This window comes from Neospora caninum, chromosome Ia (assembly GCF_000208865.1).
Source record: "Neospora caninum Liverpool complete genome, chromosome Ia".
Classification (NCBI taxonomy): Eukaryota; Apicomplexa; class Conoidasida; order Eucoccidiorida; family Sarcocystidae; genus Neospora; species Neospora caninum.
The window spans coordinates 563309-584223 of NC_018385.1; the positions used below are offsets into that span (position 1 = coordinate 563309).

The 20915-nt window shown below is 54.2% G+C and overlaps 2 protein-coding genes across 2 annotated transcripts; one reads left to right on the forward strand and one right to left on the reverse strand.

Annotated features, from left to right (window-relative positions):
* Positions 1-155: 155 nt before the first annotated feature.
* Positions 156-12277, reverse strand: NCLIV_000700 (putative protein kinase (incomplete catalytic triad); the record flags this gene model as incomplete). Its single annotated transcript, XM_003879558.1, has 9 exons — positions 156-3646; positions 4019-4139; positions 4745-5057; positions 5944-6781; positions 7474-9105; positions 9944-10165; positions 10752-10862; positions 11239-11566; positions 12152-12277. 9 exons carry the CDS (start codon positions 12275-12277, stop codon positions 156-158), a joined length of 7182 nt encoding a protein of 2393 aa, XP_003879607.1.
* A 4895-nt stretch (positions 12278-17172) lies between these two features.
* NCLIV_000710 (conserved hypothetical protein) lies at positions 17173-20447 on the forward strand (the record flags this gene model as incomplete). The annotated part of the gene is made up of 5 exons (XM_003879559.1): positions 17173-17287; positions 18295-18461; positions 19032-19120; positions 19782-19952; positions 20324-20447. 5 exons carry the CDS (start codon positions 17173-17175, stop codon positions 20445-20447), a joined length of 666 nt encoding a protein of 221 aa, XP_003879608.1.
* Between the last annotated feature and the right edge of the window lie 468 nt (positions 20448-20915).

Sequence of the window (20915 nt, forward strand, 5' to 3'; positions counted from 1 at the left end):
ACGAGAAAACGACGAAAGGTGCACGCGTCGACGTTATCAGCTACAGCGTGTCACTTTGAAAAAAAACTTTGAATGCCTGTGCTCGTCGTTGGGCCTTGCCCCTTGCAAAAAAAGAAGACGGTGGACTCAGCCTAGGGCCTTTCCCTCGGGTTTCATCACTCGCGTGTCATCTTTAGAAGCGCCTCGAGACTCGCATCGTCGGGGAGAAGAAGCCCCAAACTTGCTGGTGGCAATCTGCCTAGCCTCCGGGACGTCGGTCCTTCGGGTCGCCCTTTGGGGACAGTTGAGGCGTTCTGTTCAACGGTTTTCACACGGTCAGACACCGAACGCGAACGCTCACGCGAATGACCTGACTCGCGCCTCGCCGCTCGCCAGCCGTCTCGCGATCGGGAGGCGCCGGGACGTTTCCAGGTCGTCTCACGACGCGCGGGTTGGAGGTTCTCACTTCTCGGCATGTCTCTCGTCTCCTCTGTCTCTCCTTCAAAAGCATCGAGAGCGGATTCTTCAACTGCGCACGCCCGCAGGTTCTGGTGGTCTGTCTTGTCTTCTTCGTCTCCTTTGGCAGCCCACGCCGTCTCTCCAACTCGCAACCTAGCCCCTCCCTCCGCGGCCGTCTCTTGTGCCTCGCTGAGGTTCCCTCCGTCGCTGGAGTGCGTCCTTGGGGAGTCGCTCCAAGTTTCCGAAGCATCTGGTGAGATGCTCAAGCTCTCCATCATCTGTTTCTCGCTTGGCCTCCTTCCCTTCTCTCCTCCCGCGTTCCCGCCTGTCAGCCCTTTTCCCTTCTCTCGCTTCACCTCCTCTGCCCTCCCTTCTTCCTTTCCTTTCAGTCTTCCCTCTGCCTCTTCCATCTCTGTTTCGCCGTTCCGCGCTCGGATGTCCGCTTCTCTCTCCGCGAACTGGCGCACGCGCCTTGCATGCAGAAGCGAAGCGAAGCGCAGGAACGCGAGCGGCGTCGAGGCGCCGTCAGAGGCCTCGCCGGTCTGTGGAAAAAGGAGAGGCGAGCGGCGAATCTCCTGCGCCGCACGAGTCGTCTGGGCCAGCTCGGCAGCAGCCGCGCCGAGCTGCAGGATGTCCCACGGATGTCGCCACCCTGCGCAGAGAAGGCGCCGAAGTTGCGGCACAAGAAGCGGCCCTAGCACCGCCTCTAAGGGCGCCAGAGACGAAGAAAAATCAAAGGAAGAAGCCAAGGGAGAAGAGGAAGAGGGAGAAGAAACCGGAGAAGACGAGGGAGAGAAAGGAGCAGAAAGGGGAGAAGAACAGGAAGAGGATGGAGCGGAAAGGGGAGAAGAAGAGAAAGATGAAGGAGCAGAAAGGGGAGAAGATGAAGAGGGAAAAGAAGTGGAAAAATACGAAGAGGAAGATGAAATGGAAGCCGAACAGGGCAAGCGGGAACGTTTTCGGCATGACGCTGGACTCAGCGTAAACGAAGATGAGCTTGCGTGGCGACTAGGTGACCGCCAAAGAGAGGCTGAGACCGCTGCCTGGGACGGCGCGGGAGTCGCGGCGTCAGGCGCTTTCGCCGGCGGCTTTGTTGGCAGCGACTGATTCCCGTCATCTCCCTTCTTCCCCTCCGAGGCGCTGCCTGCTTTCGCTGGGGCTGGTTGGTCCGCTGCATCTCCTCTCCGCTCTCCCCCGCGGAGCCGCACCCTCCCTCGGGGGCTGCGCGACTCGCGGGCTCGAGCGCGCGCGACTAGATCGGCCGCGATCCAGAAGCGTTCCGGCAGAAAAGTGAAGAGCGATCGCATATGCAGAAGCTGCGCAAGCAGCAGCGGCTGAGCGCCGACGAGGCGCAGGTCGTAAAGCGACAGATCGGCGAGGAGAGAACAGAACCTGCGGGTCTGCTGAAGAGTGCGGGGCGAGGGCAAGGGCAAGACGAAGCCGGCAGGCGCGCAGCGACGGGCGCCGAGACAAGCCCCCGAGCCTCCCGAGTCGACCCGAGAGGCAGCGGGGCGTTCGGTTGGCGAAAAGACATCCCCAAGAGGCGGCTCAGAGGCCGAGACACTGGTCAAGACACGCGACAGTGGAGGCGAAGACGCGAACGAAGCAGTCGCCGCAGTGGCCGCGCGATAGGCGGAATGCGTCTGGGAAAGGGAAGTCGGGATTTCACAGCTCACGCGATCCTGGGAACCGTGCATCGAGGGCGTCGCTGGCCGTGAGAAGACGCCCTCCGGCTTTTTTTCAACCGGAAAAGAGGCGCCCGTCTCGTCTTCGCCCGTCCTCTGGGCTGCCGAGGTTCTGACGCGGCGGGGGTGCACATCCTCTGAGACGTCTCCAGCTTGTCCTGATCTTCGCTTGGTCGCTTTGCGCTCCGCGTTTTCCGAAAACGCGCCCGCGCCAGCGCGCAAAGGCGTCGGCCGACTCGGCGCCGTTATTGGTGGGGAGGGGCCCTCCCGTCGGAGTCCGTTTCGAGCATCGAAATCTCTTTCCTGCGCCAGTCGGAACGTGCGTCCTCCCCCTCGGAGACGCCGTGTCTCCTCTTCCTCAGCTGCGGTTTCGGCCTCGGGCCGCGGCCGTTTGTTTCTTTCGGGAAACTCTCCGGTTGTGTCGCGCCCGCAAAGCCGCCGCGTCTGTGAGTAGAAAGGCGGGGTGCATGCGCGGCCGGCGAGGCAGGCGAGCTGTCTGCGCTGCTTCTCCAGGTGTACAGACAGCTCAGTCACGTCCCAGAGCAGCGCCGTGCACCACAAGACGGTGGGGCGCGACAGACGAAACGCGAGTTTCTGCAAAATCTCCTTCTCGAGGGACACGAGGCTGGCCGCCGACGCTCGCTTCTCCCAGGCGCAAGGCTCCATACAGCGAGAAGGACAGCCGGAGAGGCGACTGGAAGAAGAACAGGCGAGGCCGGGGGAGGGAACAGGAAGCGCAGACGACGCAGTTAAGACAGAAGAGGGAGTCGTGGCAGACGAGGCGGCAGAGATCCTCGAATCAGAGGGAAACACCGACGAGGAAGACGAACAAGACGATGAAGACGTGCTCGACGCTGAAAGGCAAGAGCGTAGGAAAGACGCAGGCGCGAAGTCGGAAGAGCCTTGAATCGAGGGGACAGGAGAAAACGATGAATCGGCACTTTCGCTGGTCCCTCTCGCGAGGCGTGCTCTCTCCGGGATGTTTTCTCGCTCCTCTCTGTGTTCCCGTTCCAGCTCTTCGCTTTCTTCCCTTCCTTCGAGTCCCGGTTCTCTTCCGTCGTCTTCTTGGACTTCTCTGTCGTCGCTCTCTGCGCAGAGACGTGCCTCTGTGCTTCCTCGCCTTTCGTCGGAGGGTCGGTGTTCTGCGCCTCTGCTGTGTTCGCATCTGCTCCACCCGCACTCTCGCAAGAGACAGGAGAGACAAGTCTCCTTCAAAAGGCGACTGACCAGCCAGGTGCTGGCGCTGACCGCGTAGTCGTGGGCATTCGTTGTTTTGTAGTACTCGAGAGAGCGCTCGCTGTAGACGTCGGCAATCTTCGCGCACGCAGCGGCGGCAAGGAGGCTCCGGTGCACGCCGTGGCAGCAGAGGACGAGGCGCGGCCGAGGCCGGGCAGGGCGCGGCGCTCGCGCGGAACAGACCAAGCCAGAGAGGCCACGCAGAAAAAGCGTTTCCTCAAAAAGAAGAAAGAAACCGCCGACGCGAGACGCCCCGAGCGCCCGCGACTCCCCTCCGGGAACCCACGCTGCAGGACGAGACAGCGAGAGAGCGTCGGGAAGTGAAGCCAGCGAAGCAGAAGGAGAAGTAGAAGAGGAAGAAGAACAGGATGAAGAAGAAGAGGAAGAGGAGGAAGAAAGGAAAGAAGAAGAAGAGGAAGAGGAGGAAGAAAGGAAAGAAGAAGAAGAGGAAGAGGAGGAAGAAAGGAAAGAAGAAGAAGAGAAACTGGAAGATGGGAGGGAGGCGGAAGGGGCCGTGGAAGGCCGGGGAGCGACCGGAGAGGACACAGAACTCACCTCGGCGCGAGGACGCGGATTCGGGAGGGTGCATGAAGATGCAAGAGAGGTGGGTGAGGGCCAGCACGAAGCAGGGCGATGCGTCGCTCGAGTGGCAGGCGTACGTTCGATAAGAAACGACGGAAGCAGGTCTAGGCAGAAGAAGCGATGGAAGAGGTCAGCAGCCAAGTGGGTTGTTGACGCTTTGAGGTCAAACTCAGTTTGAAGCCGAAAGAGAAGGTCGACCTGAGAAGCGGAAAAAGGAGAATCTGAAGAGAGAGAAAGGCGAATCGGAAAAGAGCGAAGGGAGAAGCGGAAAGGGAGAAAGGAGATCGGCGAGGAAGTCATAACGCGGAACAGATTGAGGGACAAAGCATCCGCTGTTCGTGCGCGTCGCCAGGGAACGGGAAATCTCGCGAGGACCCGATTGTTAGAGGCTGGGAAAAGCGGGTGAACTCAAAAACAGAGAAGTCTAAAACGACCGAGGAGTGTATTCAAATTTACATGCACACTCGCTGCTCGACATTGATGCTCGTCCACCGTCTGGAGGCAAATACATAAATAGGCAAATATAGATATAGATAGATAGATAGATATAGCTAGATAGATAGATATAGGTAGATAGATATAGGTAGATAGATATAGGTAGATAGATATAGGTAGATAGATATAGATAGATAGATAGATAGATAGATAGATAGATAGATAGATAGATAGATAGATAGATAGATAGATATAGGCATATGCATATACAAACATATATATACATATATACACACATTCATATGTATATAGATGACTGGATGGATTGACGCGTGCAGGAGAAGAGTGTCTTTGCCGTCGACGCGTACACATTTCTGACGGAGGTCTTCCAAGGTTTCCATAACAGCTTCTTCTATGCGTGCTCTCGCGTCGTCGGGCCTGGTGTGTTCTGTCTCTCTGTCACCGCGACTCTTGCGCGTCTCGCTTTCCCTCGCGTTCTCTCGCCTTCTCTGTCCGGTTGCTGCGCTCCCCAGGAAGCAATCTGCGACTTGCGCAGCGACGCGTCGCATCGAAGCCTCGACGGGAATTCCAGGCGCCGAGGAAGCGAGTGCGTGGAGACGACGCAGGAGCGAGGCGAAGGGCAGTCCTCCTGAGACGCGGAGGAAAGCGTTGCTTAGCGGCCTGCAGACGACGAAGGGCCAAACGAAGCAACACCTGAGCGTTTAACGCGAAAACCGCGATCACTGGCGTCTACAGGGAAGTGGGTGAAGTGAGGGGAGAACGAAGGTGGGAGCAGAGGGAAACTAAACATGCAGCCTATCCTCACTCTTCAAACGCTGGAAAACCAAGAACAATTCTCATCCGATATATATATATATATATATATATATATATATATGGTCATAGGGCTGGGCCTACACAGAGAGCTTCGTTGCTTTACAGATGTACAGTTACAAAGGATCGTGTTCACTGTCTTTCGTCAGTCTCACTCGCACTTGGCTCGTACTTCTTTTCTAGGACAAAAACTGCAGCTGGAGTCTATGTGGAGAGGAGCAGCTATCGATACACACACGTTGACGTACACGTATGTGTCGGTGGTTTACATACACAGAATATCCAGCAGCACATGTGTGCATCGAAGCGTTAAACCGTCCGCATCTATGTCGTCTAAAGTTGCACACGGAGCCTAGTAGATCAGGTCCACGACCGTGGAAATGTGTAGCTAAACTCATTGCCAGACCTATATATACATATATAGATATATAGATAGATATAGATATACATATATAGATACATATAGATATTTATACATATATATATATATATATATATATACCTATATAGATATCTATATACATATATATAGATATATATATACATATATACATATATATATATATATATATATATATATATATATATATGCTGATAGAAGGCTGTCTGTGCCGTTCCATCCCGGGCGTTTGTCTCTGGATGCACGGTTAAATCGTGTATGCACTCTCCGAGGTCAACATTCTACAACACCCTTTTGCTCAGTGCGGAAGATTCCTCTTCCTTCTCTTCTTACGCTGCCTGGGCGTCTTCGCCTTCCTGAACGCGCGCGTCTTGCTCGCTTTCCTCTCCGTTGTGTTTATCTTCCCATCGCTCTGCCTCTCTCGGTTTGGCTGTCTCTTTCTCAATCACTTCCTCGCTTTCTGACGTCCTCCTCGCCGGTCGCTGCTCTCCTCTTGCGCTCGCCCGCTCTCTTCTCTCGGAGCCTCGGGCGCCCTCCTTCGTCTCCTCGTCTCCAGCGCCAGTCCGTGGCGAGCTCTCGCGCTCCTCTTTCTCCGCCTCGTCTCGGTTTCGGGAAAAGAATTCCCTCGGCGCTTTTCTCTCGCCACAGGCGCCTTCCCCTCGCTCGTGCTGGATCTCGTCCGCCAACGGCCGGGTAGCTGCGCGCCGCGAGTTCGCCGTCTTTGAAGGCATTTGAAAGCAGCTTTTTTCCCACGTCAGTTTTGTGCTCGCCAAGCGCGGCGACGATTCCTGAGATTTTGCGGAACTCCACTGAAACAAGCTGTTGTCGGGAGCGGCTGCAAGGCATTCCAGTCGCGGACGATCGTCCCGCGCTTTCACCGCGACGTTTTCGCGCCGCCTCGCCGCTTCTGCGTGGCGAGAAAACGCGGTCTTGGGAATCCCCGGAACGCCGCTGTCCCCCGTTGAATCGGATGTACATACCTCTGGATCTCCGGATCGATGCTTCCGCAGCGGCTTTCCTTTTCGTGACACAGAAGTAGCGGGACGAGCGTCGGCGCTCGTGGATGCGGTCTGCGCCGAAACGGGAATGCGTAGGAGTTCCCTTCGTCTGCGCTTCAACCGCAGAAGTCGGTTTTTCTCCAGCACGGCGCAAACGCGCGCATACGCCGCCGCTGAGGAAATATGCAAAGCACGGCAAACACACACGTCTGTGAGTGTGTTCAGAGCATCTGTGAAGCTTTGGAGCCAGACGGATCGTGGATCTGTCTAGCGCAACAGAAACAAATGTGTGGAATTGTTTTTGTTCTTCGTCATAAGAGAAACTTGTGCGCATTTATACACAAACCCAGAAAAAAAATTTCCGGGAATCGTTCATTCCTTCGAATCGTAAGGACAGGGACGAGGAAAGGCTGTGTCCTTTCACCTGCTCTCGTTCGTCGTCCTCCCTCCAAGTCGCGGTTTCTGCCGTCTGCATAATTCTTTACTTGCATCGTATGGTGATGTGTACACGCCCACACATATACCTGTGAAAACTATACGTAAATGCCTGTTCGTTGATGTATATGAGTGGGTACATATATATATATATATATATCTACATATGTATCTACATATATATACACATATATTTGCATAATTATGTGTGTGTATAAATGCATATATTTGTGGAAGAAAGGATTCTGTTGCACATATGTTCTGCCTCATTCATTGCCTGGCTGAGCCTTGATGACGAGGTAGAGAAGCAAATGTCGCGCAGATAGGAATACAAGCTCATACAAGGAATGCATACATATAATACGTATATATATATATATACACATATAGAGAGATATGTAGAGGGGAGCGGGGCGGGTTGAATTTCTACCTGCAGATATTCTGTCCTTTCCTTTTAGTTGCAGCATCTCCCTCAGGAGCTCTAGACCGTCTGGTCCCATGACCCGGCCGAATTGGCGAAGCACGTCCGCCGCTTCCTGACTTGACGAGGGGCACTCTCGCTGAGACGCGGATGAGGGAGGAAGGGGGATCGTGCTTGTCGGTTTCCAAAGTTTACCATCGCTTGGTTTCTGACGTGTCACCTTCCCGTCTCGACGCTCTTCGATTGGGCAACAGTCAGGGTCTGTGGCGGGAGCGCCTTTCTCTCGCAGCGGTTCACTCCCGGTCTTCTCTGGTGGAGATCCCTTCTTCGAGGCGGCAGGCGAGCGGCGCTCGAGAGGGAGGATGTTGCATCTCTGATTGAACGGAAACCCCTTGTTGGGACAGAGTTTCTCTTGCTCCTCGGTCAGATTGCCGGTAGGTTTTGCCTCTCCGCGTGTGTTTTCCTCGCGCGCTCTGTGGCAGGCAGCGACTCTCCGTTGGTGCCCCGCTTCTGCTTCCGCTGTGTTTCCTTCCTCGTCTTCGCGGTCAAAGTTCACCACTTCTCCGTCTCGTGTTTGGTCAACTTGGGCCTCTCCGGCGTCTTCGGTTTCTTCGTTCTCCTTCGATTCGAGTCCTGCTTCCTCCTTTCTGCGACAGGAGCTGATGACCCCGTCCCAGTCGACAGGCGGCCAGAGTGGCAACATGCGAACCCACATTTCTGCCTCTTTCAGAAGCGCGGCTTCGGCGGTCTCGGCCCCTTCGAGAGTCGTCTCTTCTGTGTCTTGTGAACTCCAGCGGGCGAAAAAAGCATTTTCCTGCACGCGCGAGTGTTCGCCTCCCGGGCCCACCAAAGCTCGTCGCCTGGCGGAGTCACATCTGTCAATTCCAGACGGCCCGAGGAACCGCCGCGCGCTTTCGCCTTGCTCCAGGTGCGAGCCCGCGGACGCGAAGAACGCCACCTCAGCCTCGCCAGGGTCTCCACTGTTTCGCTCTGTTGCGCTGCTAGTTGTCGAAGAAGGCATTGCGCCTCTTCTCTCTCCTTGCGTCGCTAGTGACCCCCTCAACGTTCGTCCTCTCCCGCCAGCGGGACCGCTCGCGTCTTCGCCTCTTTGTCTGCCGCCTGCACTGTCTTCGTGTCCTCGCCCACCCGCTTCTTCCCGATCCTCCAGGGAGGCTTCCCCCCTGTCTCCCTCCCCGGCTCTTCTCTTCTGCTCCCTCTCTCTTTCGTCTTCTCCGTCTCGCTCGCTCCGTCCTTCTCTCCGACGCGGCAACGTCGCTGTCAACTCCCCCGCGAGACGGCCGCGTGGACCTACGCCCGGGGAAGCGGAAGAAACAGCGCGGGAGGGGCAGAACGTACTTTGGATTCCGCGCGCGTCCGCAACAATGCTGCTGGAATCTGTGGAATGAGAAGCTGAAAGGACGGGCCCTGTCAGCCGCGCCCCACGCGCCTGAGTTGCTGTCTGTGCAGAGGCGCTCTGCGCCTGAGTTGCTTGTGCCGGAGAAGGAAGATCTGTCTCGGACGGCAGTCGGACCTCAAACCCACCGAGGCCGATGGGTCGAGGCCGGGTGGCGTGAAAGGCCTCCGGGGCCAGTGGGGGAAAAAACGGATTTTGTTTCACAGCAGGCAGCGTTCTCCTGGTCCCTGCGGGGGTAGCGGCCGGAAGCGACAGCCCACAGATTTCGGCCCACGTCCTCGCGTCGACTGGTGTCCCAAGAAGACGGAAAATCTGCTCAAAAAACAGGTTCACAGACAAAGGAAGAAACGGATGCACCGCTAGGCGCGAGCGCGTATGCAAACAGATAGTACAAGCACAGGAATCCGTGTTTCGCTGCTTTCCACATCCTGGCCGTCACCGGAGGACTCTTCGGAGACAGAAAACGCAAACTTAAGGGAGTGACCCACTTTACATCCAACACATAAACAAGTACCACTTAAACAGAAGATCTACAAAAATATGATCAAGTCATGCATGTACACCTATCTGTTTATGTATATATATATATATATATATATATACATGCATGTGCATTCATCTGTGTTTGCTCCTGCATCGGTGTCGGACCAAGACGAGAGCTCTGGAAAGTGGGACCGAGAAGGAACGAGAAAAACAGCGTTGCTGAAAGGTGGGCGTTAGAGAATGGCCGCCGAGGGCCAAGGAAAAACGTGGCATGAAGGGAAGACAAACATGGACGCGTCTCATGTCTGAATGCCAGTTTTGAGGCGCAGAGTCTGTTGGTGTCGGCGTCCCGTTTGCTGGCGCCAAGTGGGGCAGAGACAGCCCAGTCAAACGGACAGGTTAACAAGACGCCTTTTCGTAACACCGCTCGCCGCAATGCAACGGCCTGCTCTCACACGCCTACACACACACTTGTCCTTGTGTGTGTGTGTGTCCTCGTTTAAAAGCGTGATCATTCGAGAAGACGTCCTGACAAAGGGAGAGACGACGTGTACAGAATGCGAGCGTTTTGGTGTCTTTTACTTTTGCTGACTTGCAATAGATAGATCATCTCGGATTCGCCTCGAAAGGGAGGCCGAAGAAGCGCCAGCTCCATGAAGATGATCGCGACAGACCAAATGTCGACTCCGAAAGAGTACACGGGCACAGACTCCGCCGTGCCTTCTCCGCGCATGAGCAGGAGTTCTGGAGCTCGGTAAAAGAGACGCCTGCTTTCGCGATACGACCGCTCTCTGTCTTTCGGATCTGAGTGTATAGCAGAAGCTCACAACGCTCCATACCCCTGCCGAGAAGTCTAACGGTGAATCAGTGCCCCTGTCCGTCAGAACACTGGTTACGCTCGAAAAAACACCTGGCAACTGAAAAGTGAGTTTGTAGCGTTGGAAAACGCGGCACGGACGTGGAGCAAGGCCGTTTGTGCGGGCGTGCTACGCACACCGCCAATTTAAGAAGCGTTGTCTTTTTCTCCCTGATGGATGTGAGGCGAAGCCATATCTACAGTGCGCTTCGTGTCTGCGGCTCCAGTGTACCCGTTGAAGCGCGCGTCATGGAGCGAAACGTGGTACGGACCAAAGCCTGAAATCTACTCGGTAGAAACTGTCTGAAGAGAACTAGTTTGCAGAACAGCCACGGCGCGCTTTCGACGGCCGAAGCTCCCGAGGGGGTGAACGGGAACCCGTGGGCGCTAAAGAGTTCCCGGTCCTACAGACCGCTGAGGGGCTGTTCGCGTGCAAGGAGAGGTGATGTGGATCTGCGAACGAAACGGGTTTTCCCGCGTTGGCGGGTGTTCTCGCCTGTTCCACGCGACGCGCGCCTTTTGCAGCGCTCTCACTTTCTGGTGTGTAGGCGCCCGCGGTCTCCTGAAGAAGTCTGCTGAATCCGAAGTCACTCAATTCAACCTCAACATCCGGAAGAATCTGGTCCATCTCGTCGCCACTGGCGTCTGCCGCAGGACACGGGGACACAACCGCGTCGAGTTCCAGATTGTTTTCGACGACGTCGGTACTTGCGGCAGTTTGTTCTGAGTGGCGAGCTCGATTTCTTCGCCCCGCTCAGCCGTGGACAGTGCAGATCGACAGCCCGTCGTTCCACGGATGTTTTGCCGTGAGAGGCCTCGGCGGTTGCTTGGTTGCTTTCTGCGTCTCTCCGGTTCCACCGAAGTCGCACAACGTGCAAGGCAATGCACGCCGCGACACCTTTTGCACTTTTTTCCGAGGACTCCCGCCTCTTCCTGGTTACCGAACGAGGGCGAACAAGTCCCGCAACACCGTGACATCGTCTTGTGCTGCCTTACCGATTCTCAGCTGCATGAATCCTACCTCGTTCCGCAGAAGGGATGGAACCTCCACGCGTCTGTCTCGCGATCTTTCCAATCGAGCGCTCGGGACCGTTCTCGTCTCCGATGCACGTCTCCACTCCACGAAGCGTCGGTGCATTCTCTGGTGCTCCGAGCGTTCGAGAGGTGTCCGAACGCTGACGTTCTCCGTGAACAGGAACTCCCTTTGGTGTCGTTTTTGTCGTGCGGTCGCCGGCGCACGTGGGATTCCGTTTCCTTCCGACGGACGGTCGAATGAGGATGTTTTCCGGCTTCAAGTTGCGGTGGAGGATGCCGTGTGCGTGCAGGCAACTCAGGCCGAGCAAAATCTTCTGGAGAATGCGCCACACAAACTCGCAGTGTATTTCTCTGCTGTGGAACTCAGGCGAGCGGCTTCGCGAGCGTCGGGGCGAGGGGCTCGACGCAGCTCGGGAGCGAGATTTCTGTTTGTTCGCCGACGCGGGCGAGACCGCACAAGCTCCATCTGTTGACGGCGTGGCAGTGGCCGGTGGGGAACAGGGAGTGAAGAATCCAGTCACCTTTAGCCCCTACGGCAAAAGGCACAGCAGCAATCCCGCAGCAACTCATGGCTGAGTTTCGAGTTCGAGGAACGGTCGCGAGTCGGTAGGCCTGGAGCCGTCGCGCGGGGCATCTGAATGTCGAGAGTCGCCAACGCGGGACAACAGCCAGAAAAGCGGAAATACAAGGCGAACCCAGAAGCAGCGTTTCGAGCGTGAAGCCTCTCCATCCCTTTTCGGCCAGCACGCTCAACGGGAAAAGCGAAGAGAGATCAACGGTGCATCAGAAAAGGAAGGAGGGGATACGACTCGAATGACCGTGCAGCACAGGAGAACAGGGCAGAGATACTCAAAGCCTCGGCTGCTTTAGTGGAAAGACGAAAGAGGCACAGAACGCACCTCCCAGAAAGACCGTAGGTTGGTCTCACAGAAATCAGTTATCAGGTAGAGCGTGCTGCCCTCGATGTGGCATCCGAAAAACTCAACAACATTCAAAGGTTTATGAGCATCTTCGGCGTGCGTCATTGGCTGGAAGACATCCGCAGATTGCGTCTTCTGCGCAACGTTTTCCGTCCCGCTCCCCCCCCAAATGCCATTCCGATGTGCGGCGACTGGAGAATTTCCTTCTCGATGCACGTTCCCGTCCAAACGCGGGCGTCTCTCTCGTGGATAGGAAGAAGAGTGGGAACGAGACAAAGCAGAGCAGGAAGACCCACAAGTGGGCGGGAGAGAGGTAAACGAGGTCGACGAAGAAGAGACGTGGCTGCTTTCCGTCCCGTCACGCTTCGCTGTTCTTCTCCCTCCCTCTGGATCCTCTTGTTGGTGCACCTGAATTCGCTGCAGGTGAAGTTCTTGCAAGAGCGATGCTTCTCGGAGCAACGACGCAGGAACGCCGTCGTCGATTTCTGCGTTTGCGCTCGCCAGATTGACGCTTCGAACAGCCACGCGTGTAAAGAGAGGGCGTCGTTCCAAGTCTTGCGAGAGGCCGCACCGGGGGCAAGCGGCAGCTAAAGGAGGAGGGGGGAAAGGATGAGCAGAGAGCGAACAGCAACGCAAATGGGAATTGGGCGAATGCGACACAGAAGACGGAAAGAGACATCTGCCTGGGCACCGAGGCTTCACACGTGGAGCAGGGTGTCTGCTATCAGTAGGATTGGTCCCTGCGGTAGGCGATGAAGCAAGTGACTCACCGGCTGGATGGACGTCGGTTGTTGAAGGTCGAGACATCATGCATACATCGCGGTATTTGCCGGTAGAAGCAGTAGCAGAACCAAGAGAAGACCGAGACGTACCGGAAGTAGCCCTGGAGATGCGCGTCGTGCGCTCGTCATGCAAATCTTGAGATGTAACCTGTGGCGGATCTACCCGGCATGTGTCTCGAGATGTGAATGATGCGGGAATGGAACGAGAATTCCAAGTGGAAGTCCGTTCCTCATTCTCCATTTGACGAGATCTCGCACGCTCAGGATCCCCATCCCCAACGTAAGTAAAGGTCCGCCCCGGCGTATAACCAGAACGGTGGACTTGTCCTTCGATTGCCCTCTTTAGCGATGCGTTCCGTACCGCCTCGACGACGGCCACCGGCAACCGAGCAATCCGAACTTTTCCCTTCGATCGTCTTTCACTGAGAACCCCACGGGGATCGAAACGGAGGCAAGACAGCAACCCCTCGCGTCTCAGCACCGCCGACCAGTGAGGCGAAGTCAGAACTTCAAGACGGATAGCTTTACAGGTAACCGCGAGCGACGAGTACGCAGTTGAAGTTCCCAGGGTCTCGAGAAGCAAACCGCAGATTGGTAGTAGCGAACAAGTTCCACAGAGCGACGGCGGTGGACAACCTGGAAAATCTCTACACCGGCTGTTTCCGATAGGCTCCTCTGGAAGAGAAGTTGTGTGGCGAAACAAAGATGCACCCAAGCATGTCTTCGTAAAGGCGCCTTCCTCGCAGCTACATGAAGCTAATTTAGCAACCAGAACGCTGTCAGGACAGACGCTCCTAGCACAACACCTGCTCGACAAGAATCTTTCCGGAGAGAAAAGGGATGCATTTCGAGCGGAAGGGGAAGTCTCCTTCCTCTGTGCTGCATCTGCATCGCTCGTTCTCCGTAGCTGGAGTGGCGATGGAATTTTTCCATGCGGAAACTCTGCAGTCGCATTTGGGCACGTGTCGGCGCGCACCAACTGCCGCCCGGGAGGTGCCTGCATCTCTCGGGAAGAATTTTGAAGATTCCGGATAGGCCGACTCTTTTACGTGGAAATGGCTGCGTGCACGTGAATTTCTTCGCTGCTGTGTTGACTTCTCGGGGACGTATGGAGAGGAAATCGTGTGTCTCCTTGCGCCTTCGTGTTTCCTGCTGCCGTAGGGCATGGGGGCTTAACACTTAAAGGATTGAAGTTCACGGGAACGGGTTCTGTTTACAAATACTATGGATTCAGATACACAGGAGCTCCAGGGGGTTTTAAATGCTAGTTGAATGGTAGAGTGAAGGCCCTGCACCGATGAAATATGTGTGCGAACACGGATTTCATATGGAAGTTGGATCTTTCGAGATAGGATGCGAGTTCAAGTGGCAACCGCATGTTACGTGTATATGGGGGGGATTACTGGTTGGATCGCCGGTCTGTGCTTGGCAGACGAGAATATTTGGACGTGAGAGGAAAACAGTCTACAGTACGCACATGGCGGGACTTCTCTTCTGTGTATATGACAAGGGATTGTTAGAAACCGACCAGCCAAGCACAAATTCGATGCCTATTTTTCAGTCTGTGGATTCGCTAGCAGAGATCTGGTGTACACAGGGACATAGTTTGGTGAATCCGACAGCGGGGTTCAAATCCCAAAATACGTTTTGAGTTGGTGTCTTCGATGCAGGGATGGGGAAGGATTGATTGTAGGAAGAAACTTTGAACCTCGAGTGAGACCGTTGCTTTCATTTCCGCGACTAGCTCGCAGGCTGTACTCAGCAGAGATTATGGGTGACAAAGCTTTCCTGACGAAAACCCAGAAGGAACAGAAGCGCAGCTGCAGCTTGTTGCGATTTTTCCTTTGTGCCTCATCGCAAACGAAAGACAGTAGGCGCCACAAAAGGGAAATGCTGCCCTCCACGAGTACGCCGTCTCCTGATGCGAACTCCTTGACAGCTCTTTCTTCGAACTCCAGAGAATCACAGAAAAAACGGGCCTTGTCTACTGCATCGCACATCGCCAATTAACACGAAAAATGACAAATTCCAGCGGTGACAGAGAGATTCAACATACGCCACAGCGGCATCCGTTCAATTGCCGCGCTGTGCAACGCGTAACAAAAACGGGGGTTGTGTCTGTGCCCCTCTCATGGAAAAGGAACGTTTAGAAAAGTTTGCAATCCAGTGGAACGTAGAAGCGCTTGACTGAGAACACAAACTCGCAGATGAGGAATGAAAACTAGTCTTCAGAACAGTATGTGGCAAGCGCTCAGCACCTTCCGGGTGATGGGAGAGAGAGGGAGAGCGTTCCCATGAATTGTGGTTCAGGATGTCTTTGACGCGGGAAATGAGAAAACTCGACTTCAATTCTTCCATAAGAAATACATCAGGCAGCGGTGTGTCTGTAGTATCTTCAAGAATGCTTCGAAACAGCTGAAGCAACCCAAAAAATGCAGCAACGAGTGCGTGTTCGGCAGCTGCCACGGGAAAACGGTGAATCATCTTCGTACGGAGCAAAAGAAGCAGAGTCCTTCTTGAGTTTTTTCTGACAAGGCAATAGAACGAAGCTAAGCGGACTTGCATGCGAGAGAAAGTAGGGCAAACAGCCCATCTACATTTCTCCGCGTGAACTGGTGCGGCGAATTGTACGATCTTACAATCCGTCTTATCTGCCAGACGTGAATTGAGGAGATTCCTAAGGCTCTCCCACATCAAAAAACGGACTCAAATTAGAGGATTCATTTGTAGATCCCCATCCAAATTGTAGGCGTGGGTTGTTTTACTCGATGATTCCTCTCGTGAGAGCGAACTGTGGACTCAAATCCAAGCAACCGGGACGCTGGTGTCTCAGCATCTGGCTCACAGCGTGCAAAGTAATGCCCCAAACCCGCCCAGCAATGGTTTTCTACAAGCTGCCAATAAAGGTAAATACGTATGTAATTTCACAAGTTCCTGGAAGGACGCTTTTCGGCACCGGACCTCCGAGAGTGGGCTTCCCTCCGAGACCGAACAGGTATAACATCCACCTAAAGGGCTGTCACTCTGCCTCTCCCAAGTTCAGTCTAATTCGTTCAGTATTTGGAGTGCATCCAAAAGAAGAGTCATCCTCGGTCGGATTCCGATGTCATCACCTGTTCTCCGCAATTCTTTTCTAACAAACCACCCGCCACTGAAGCGGCACACCTGTCGAGTTGTGTGTCGTGGCTTCGAGGGGGAAAGTGTGATGGCTCATCAATTGCGTGTATCGGTATTGCGGGCCGCAGAACCCGCCCCCTACACACCCTATGCTTCTTCCTTGCCAGACTGGAAAAGCCGATTATCTGCTTTCGTCTGTCACAGACTCACGGACGGGTGGTAAACTTCCTGCCTTGCACGACACCAGGCAACGGCGTGCAACACCCAAGTTGCTAGAACAACGGAACGCACGGGCCGCGGTGTAGGAGTCCGAATTCCCGGACATTTTGTATCTTAAATGCCAACCCTGTCGTTCGTTTCTGGCAACCTCAGGCTGTGAACTGAAAACCGAGGAAAGACATACACGCCTGGCTGGTCGCATCGCCACGGCAGGCAAGCGACGCACACTGAAACATTCCCCTTCCTTGAACAGCCTATTTCCCTGCCGCCACAGAGATGCACAGAGATACGCAACCAATAGCTCCAGAGATCTTGTTCCTTCCCTGAAGAAACAGAACACTGGCGGGTAAAGCGGCCGTGATGGCGCCTCAGCAATGCGTCACTGTCCCGTAGGAGTTGATTTTTCTTCTCTCTGGCTCTGCCTAGCTGCTACGGACGTGGCGCCGCGCGTGATAAGCTTCACACCCGCCGATCCACTCTTCCTGGCCAACCGCCAGGGTCGCCTCACGTGTAGATGTATACCCCACGCTCGGGACTAGCAGGCACATCAATTGTGCGTCTTCCCGTCCATCCGTTTATTTTTCGCTTTTTTTCTGTCGGCTCAACTTGCAGAGGGAAAGCATTTTTGCAGTTTCTCGTGGCGTGTCTTTTTGTCGTCGGAGATCGGACGCCAGTTTCTCGCCATCCAGCGCGGAGGTGGGGCTGTGAGGGTTGTAGTTTCCTGGACACGCTGCGCTTCTGGACCGGGCCTTCCCCGAGGCAGCGAGCAACTCGACGACTGTCACTTGGTGGACCTGTTCTTTCGTCGCGGCGGTTTCTCTTCTTTTAATATCGGAGTACATTCTGAAGTGATAGTCTCCGACTCTGAATAGAGCTTAGGATATGTATTCGTGGTTTAGGGCAGCTCTGGCTCCAGCAGCGGCGATGGCGAAAAAGGCGGTCCGAGCGCTCAGCGTTTTTGTGTGCGTCGCTTTCCCTGCCTTGGTGGAAGCCACAAGTGCGCGAAATGAGTCGGTTCTAGGGCTAGAATCGGAATCGGTATTGCAGGCGTCGCAATCAGTTAGAGTCCGTAATACCTCGGGCACTACACAATCAGAGGGTTACGAGGATGTTACTGAAGGTGAGAAAGCCGCCGGATTGTCGGGGGGTGTTCCGGTCCCGTGTGGCGACTTGCAGGAGTGTCTGCGGGCGTGTATGTGGCTAGGGGGTTCATTTCGAGGAAATGGACAAATCATGCGAACGCATCTGGTCTATAAAGTGTCTGGTGATTAAAAGCACGCGTCGTAATGGTGCGTTGCGTCTGTAGGGGCGCTGCTGGCACCTCGTAGCAACATATGTCGATAGAGCATGCTGCAGAACGGTTACTCGATGGCCTCAAATGCGTGGATGCATCTGCCGAGTCAAGCAAAAACCGATCTCTGTGTTCAATATAAAGTTGATGTTTGGGGCTCGAAGACGGTTGCTCGATCGGAAGGTTGGACGGCGACTAGCAGTCCAGTGGCGACTCACCGTCTGGGTCGGAGTTGGAGATCGGACGGATAACCTCCGGGAAAACTCTCTGTTGATGTTAGGCAATAATAATGTGCAAACGAGTGTGTACCTTGATCTAAACCAGTCGTCCAACTGGTATATTTCAATATCCTACGACATTAAGGTTATTTCACATCTGTTATGTTCTAGTTGTAATATATCGATTACTGTTGTTCCTCGTACAAACAGCGGGAGGAAACCCTGTAACGCAATGACCAGTATAATCCACCTATGACGCTCACAACCAGATGCCGGGTACCGGAGTTCACAGTCTTCTCGCAAGTAGTCGGAAAGCTCATACATACATTGTGTGTACGCACATACAAAGGTATGGGGCCGGTAAGCTCTCCGGTTAAATTAATCAGAACACCGTGATGTCCTAAAGGGAAGAAATTCAGGTCGTAGTATATCGGGTGAATATTCGTTATGGCACATCGCGTTCTTCTTTCCTTTGTTTATGTGCCGTCGTTCCAGAATGTCTCAAGTTGCACAACAAGTTCAGAACAGCGGGACTCGACGTTGGAGTCCCGGAGCTCGTTGCCAATCCAACCGCACGCAACGTCGTGATGGACATCGTGAAGAAACGCGCGGCAGATAAATGTGCTAAAGAAGAACACTCTGAGGAAGCACGCAAAGCTGGGGTGCGTTTAAAGATAATACACTCAATTGAGCATCCGCAATTGCCAAGAAAGGGTCACGCAGTTACGATCCCCCACGCGCCGGTAGTTTGGCGTCCACAGCGCGAGGCAGGGCCAACTCGATACACTACCTGGATGCCGTAGTCGGGTGTGGCCGTTACTACACCCGCTTCCTTTGTTGCCAAGTGGCAACAAAGCCAGAAACAGACCTAGCAGTTCGACTTGTAAAAAACGAGAGCTGCTCCGTTGCTGGGGAGTGCTCCATCTGGTAACTGAAACACGCATGCTGGGACTAAAAGATAGATCATTCGGGTTTATGCGGTGGGGTGCTGCACAAAATGCTTCGTGTAAGTAGGAAAGATACACGGCTTTGTTTCTACCAAGAGGTAGTGCTCTGTTTCTGTGTGTCAAAGAGGGAGCGGTCGTGGTTGCGGCAAGCTCCAGGCTAAGCGTCGCCGGGCGTGCCGTGTGGTGGTCCCTCGTTTTGGTTTAGAGCGCAAGAGAAAACGTAAGTTTTTGTGTAAGTGATGATCAGGTGAACAAAGCATGGCGTACCTTTTTTTTGGATTTCAGATGGGCGAGAACATATTCTACGCGGACGACGCAAACTGCGCTATCGGCGTGAAGATGTGGTACGACGAGGTGAAGATTCTCAAGGGAAAGTAAGTTATTCTTTTCATATGTATCCATTTGTCGGTCCCCTGGAGGCAATTTTTCAATTCCACCGTAAAACGACTGGAAAGTAAATACTAGTGGAGGTGCCATCTTTATTGTGCATCAGCTTCACAACGTGCCCCTGGAAAGTGCTGTGCCGACATGCATACTCGCTTTCGCTCCCGAACACTCATCTGACAGGATTTTCTTCTGTTTTGTTTCTTCTGAAAAGGTTCATCGGCTCCGTTGCATTCTTCGTCTTCCTGTTTTTAAGTTAAGGTGTATCAGGGAATACGCATGGGGGATCACCCAACTACATGAACGTCGTGACAATTCTGCCCTATTCCCTGAAATGTATGAACCTACACGCGTGACGAGTATATGGTAGAAGGGTGTATCGTACCCATACACTTCAAAAGCTCCCAGGCAATCTTGATTTCGAAGAACGTGATACGGTTCTCTTTTCTTCGGAGTGACCGTAGCAGTGCATCGCGGCACATGTGCGACATCCATCACCGTACGCGAATTTGAGAGTGTTAAGAGATTTCTTTTCAAGAGTCGAGGAGGTCCTTTGGCGTGCTCACGCGTTCTCTTAATGTTTTTTCCGGGGGAGGGTTCGAAGCATATTTGACACGTTTCTCAAGTTATTGCCTAACGTGCTTTTTGTAGCTATCCGGGAACGGAGTGGAACCGAATGGGCACAATTGGCCACTTCACTCAGGTGATGTGGGAGACCAGCCAAGGCATGGCGTGTGCACGCACGACGAGCTGCCCAAAGTGGAATCAACTGTTCTGCGTCTACAAGCCTGCAGGGAACTGGATCGGCGTCGCGCCATTCTCGTAAGCACGCATCTCTTCGTGCATCTCGCACGTTGCCGTGAACTGCTTTCGCACAGCTCTGCGCGTAAACGCTTTGTGGCGTGTATCCGAGGGCTCTGTGCAGTAAGATACATCATGTTGCTGGATGTATGCGTTCGAATGGTAGACCTCGTACTTAGACCCTCCGGAAGTCTTTTCTTCACTATTCGTTGGTATCGCTCTTTCCTGGTGGGTAGCAACCGAGCGATGCCTGCGTGGGAACATTGCATGTGGGAAACGCGCAGTCATTTCATTCTTCGCGTATGCCCCCGCCTGCGCCTGAACTCAGTGACTCCCGTTGAACGTCCTGATTTCCGTCTTGTGTCTGGTGTCCAACTGGTTTCTCTTTTCAGGGAAGCTGTGTGGATGTCGATCTTGAAGCGTGATGGCATGTCGGGGGCTCTCTCGGTAGCCCAGGTTAGCGCCGGTTCTTTGGCAGCCGTCATTAGTGCGGTTTTGTTTATCCTTGCCGAGTGACATGGAGAAGCACGTGACCGTCTCATCGAGTCACCGCGAATGCCGGAGAGGAAACAATACAGCAGTCCCGTTCGCGTTGATCATTTAAATGACTGCTAGGCCTGCGCAGGAGAGAACTGCGACAACAGGTTACGACGTGACTGAGTGGTTTCTCAGTGATGCTGTTTCCCCTGAGCTTCACCCCTTCTATTTCCCCTTTTGGAGGAAGGCTCGGGGCGAACGGATCTCAGATCACTTTGGCGTGTTTGAGAGGCCACAGTCTTTCAATGCAGTGTTTTCGGTATGTCGCGAGGCACAGAACTGCATATGGCGTGGTCGACGTCCTGCCACGCTCGTTTGTGCATGCTGAATGCGGCGCGGTTTTTTTTTCGCCTGAGATGCTCGTCAGTCAGCACCCCGTGCCGACGGTTCCTGGACGTTGTTTTTAAAAAATAGGGTCAATTTTGTTATTTACATGCTGGCGGCACC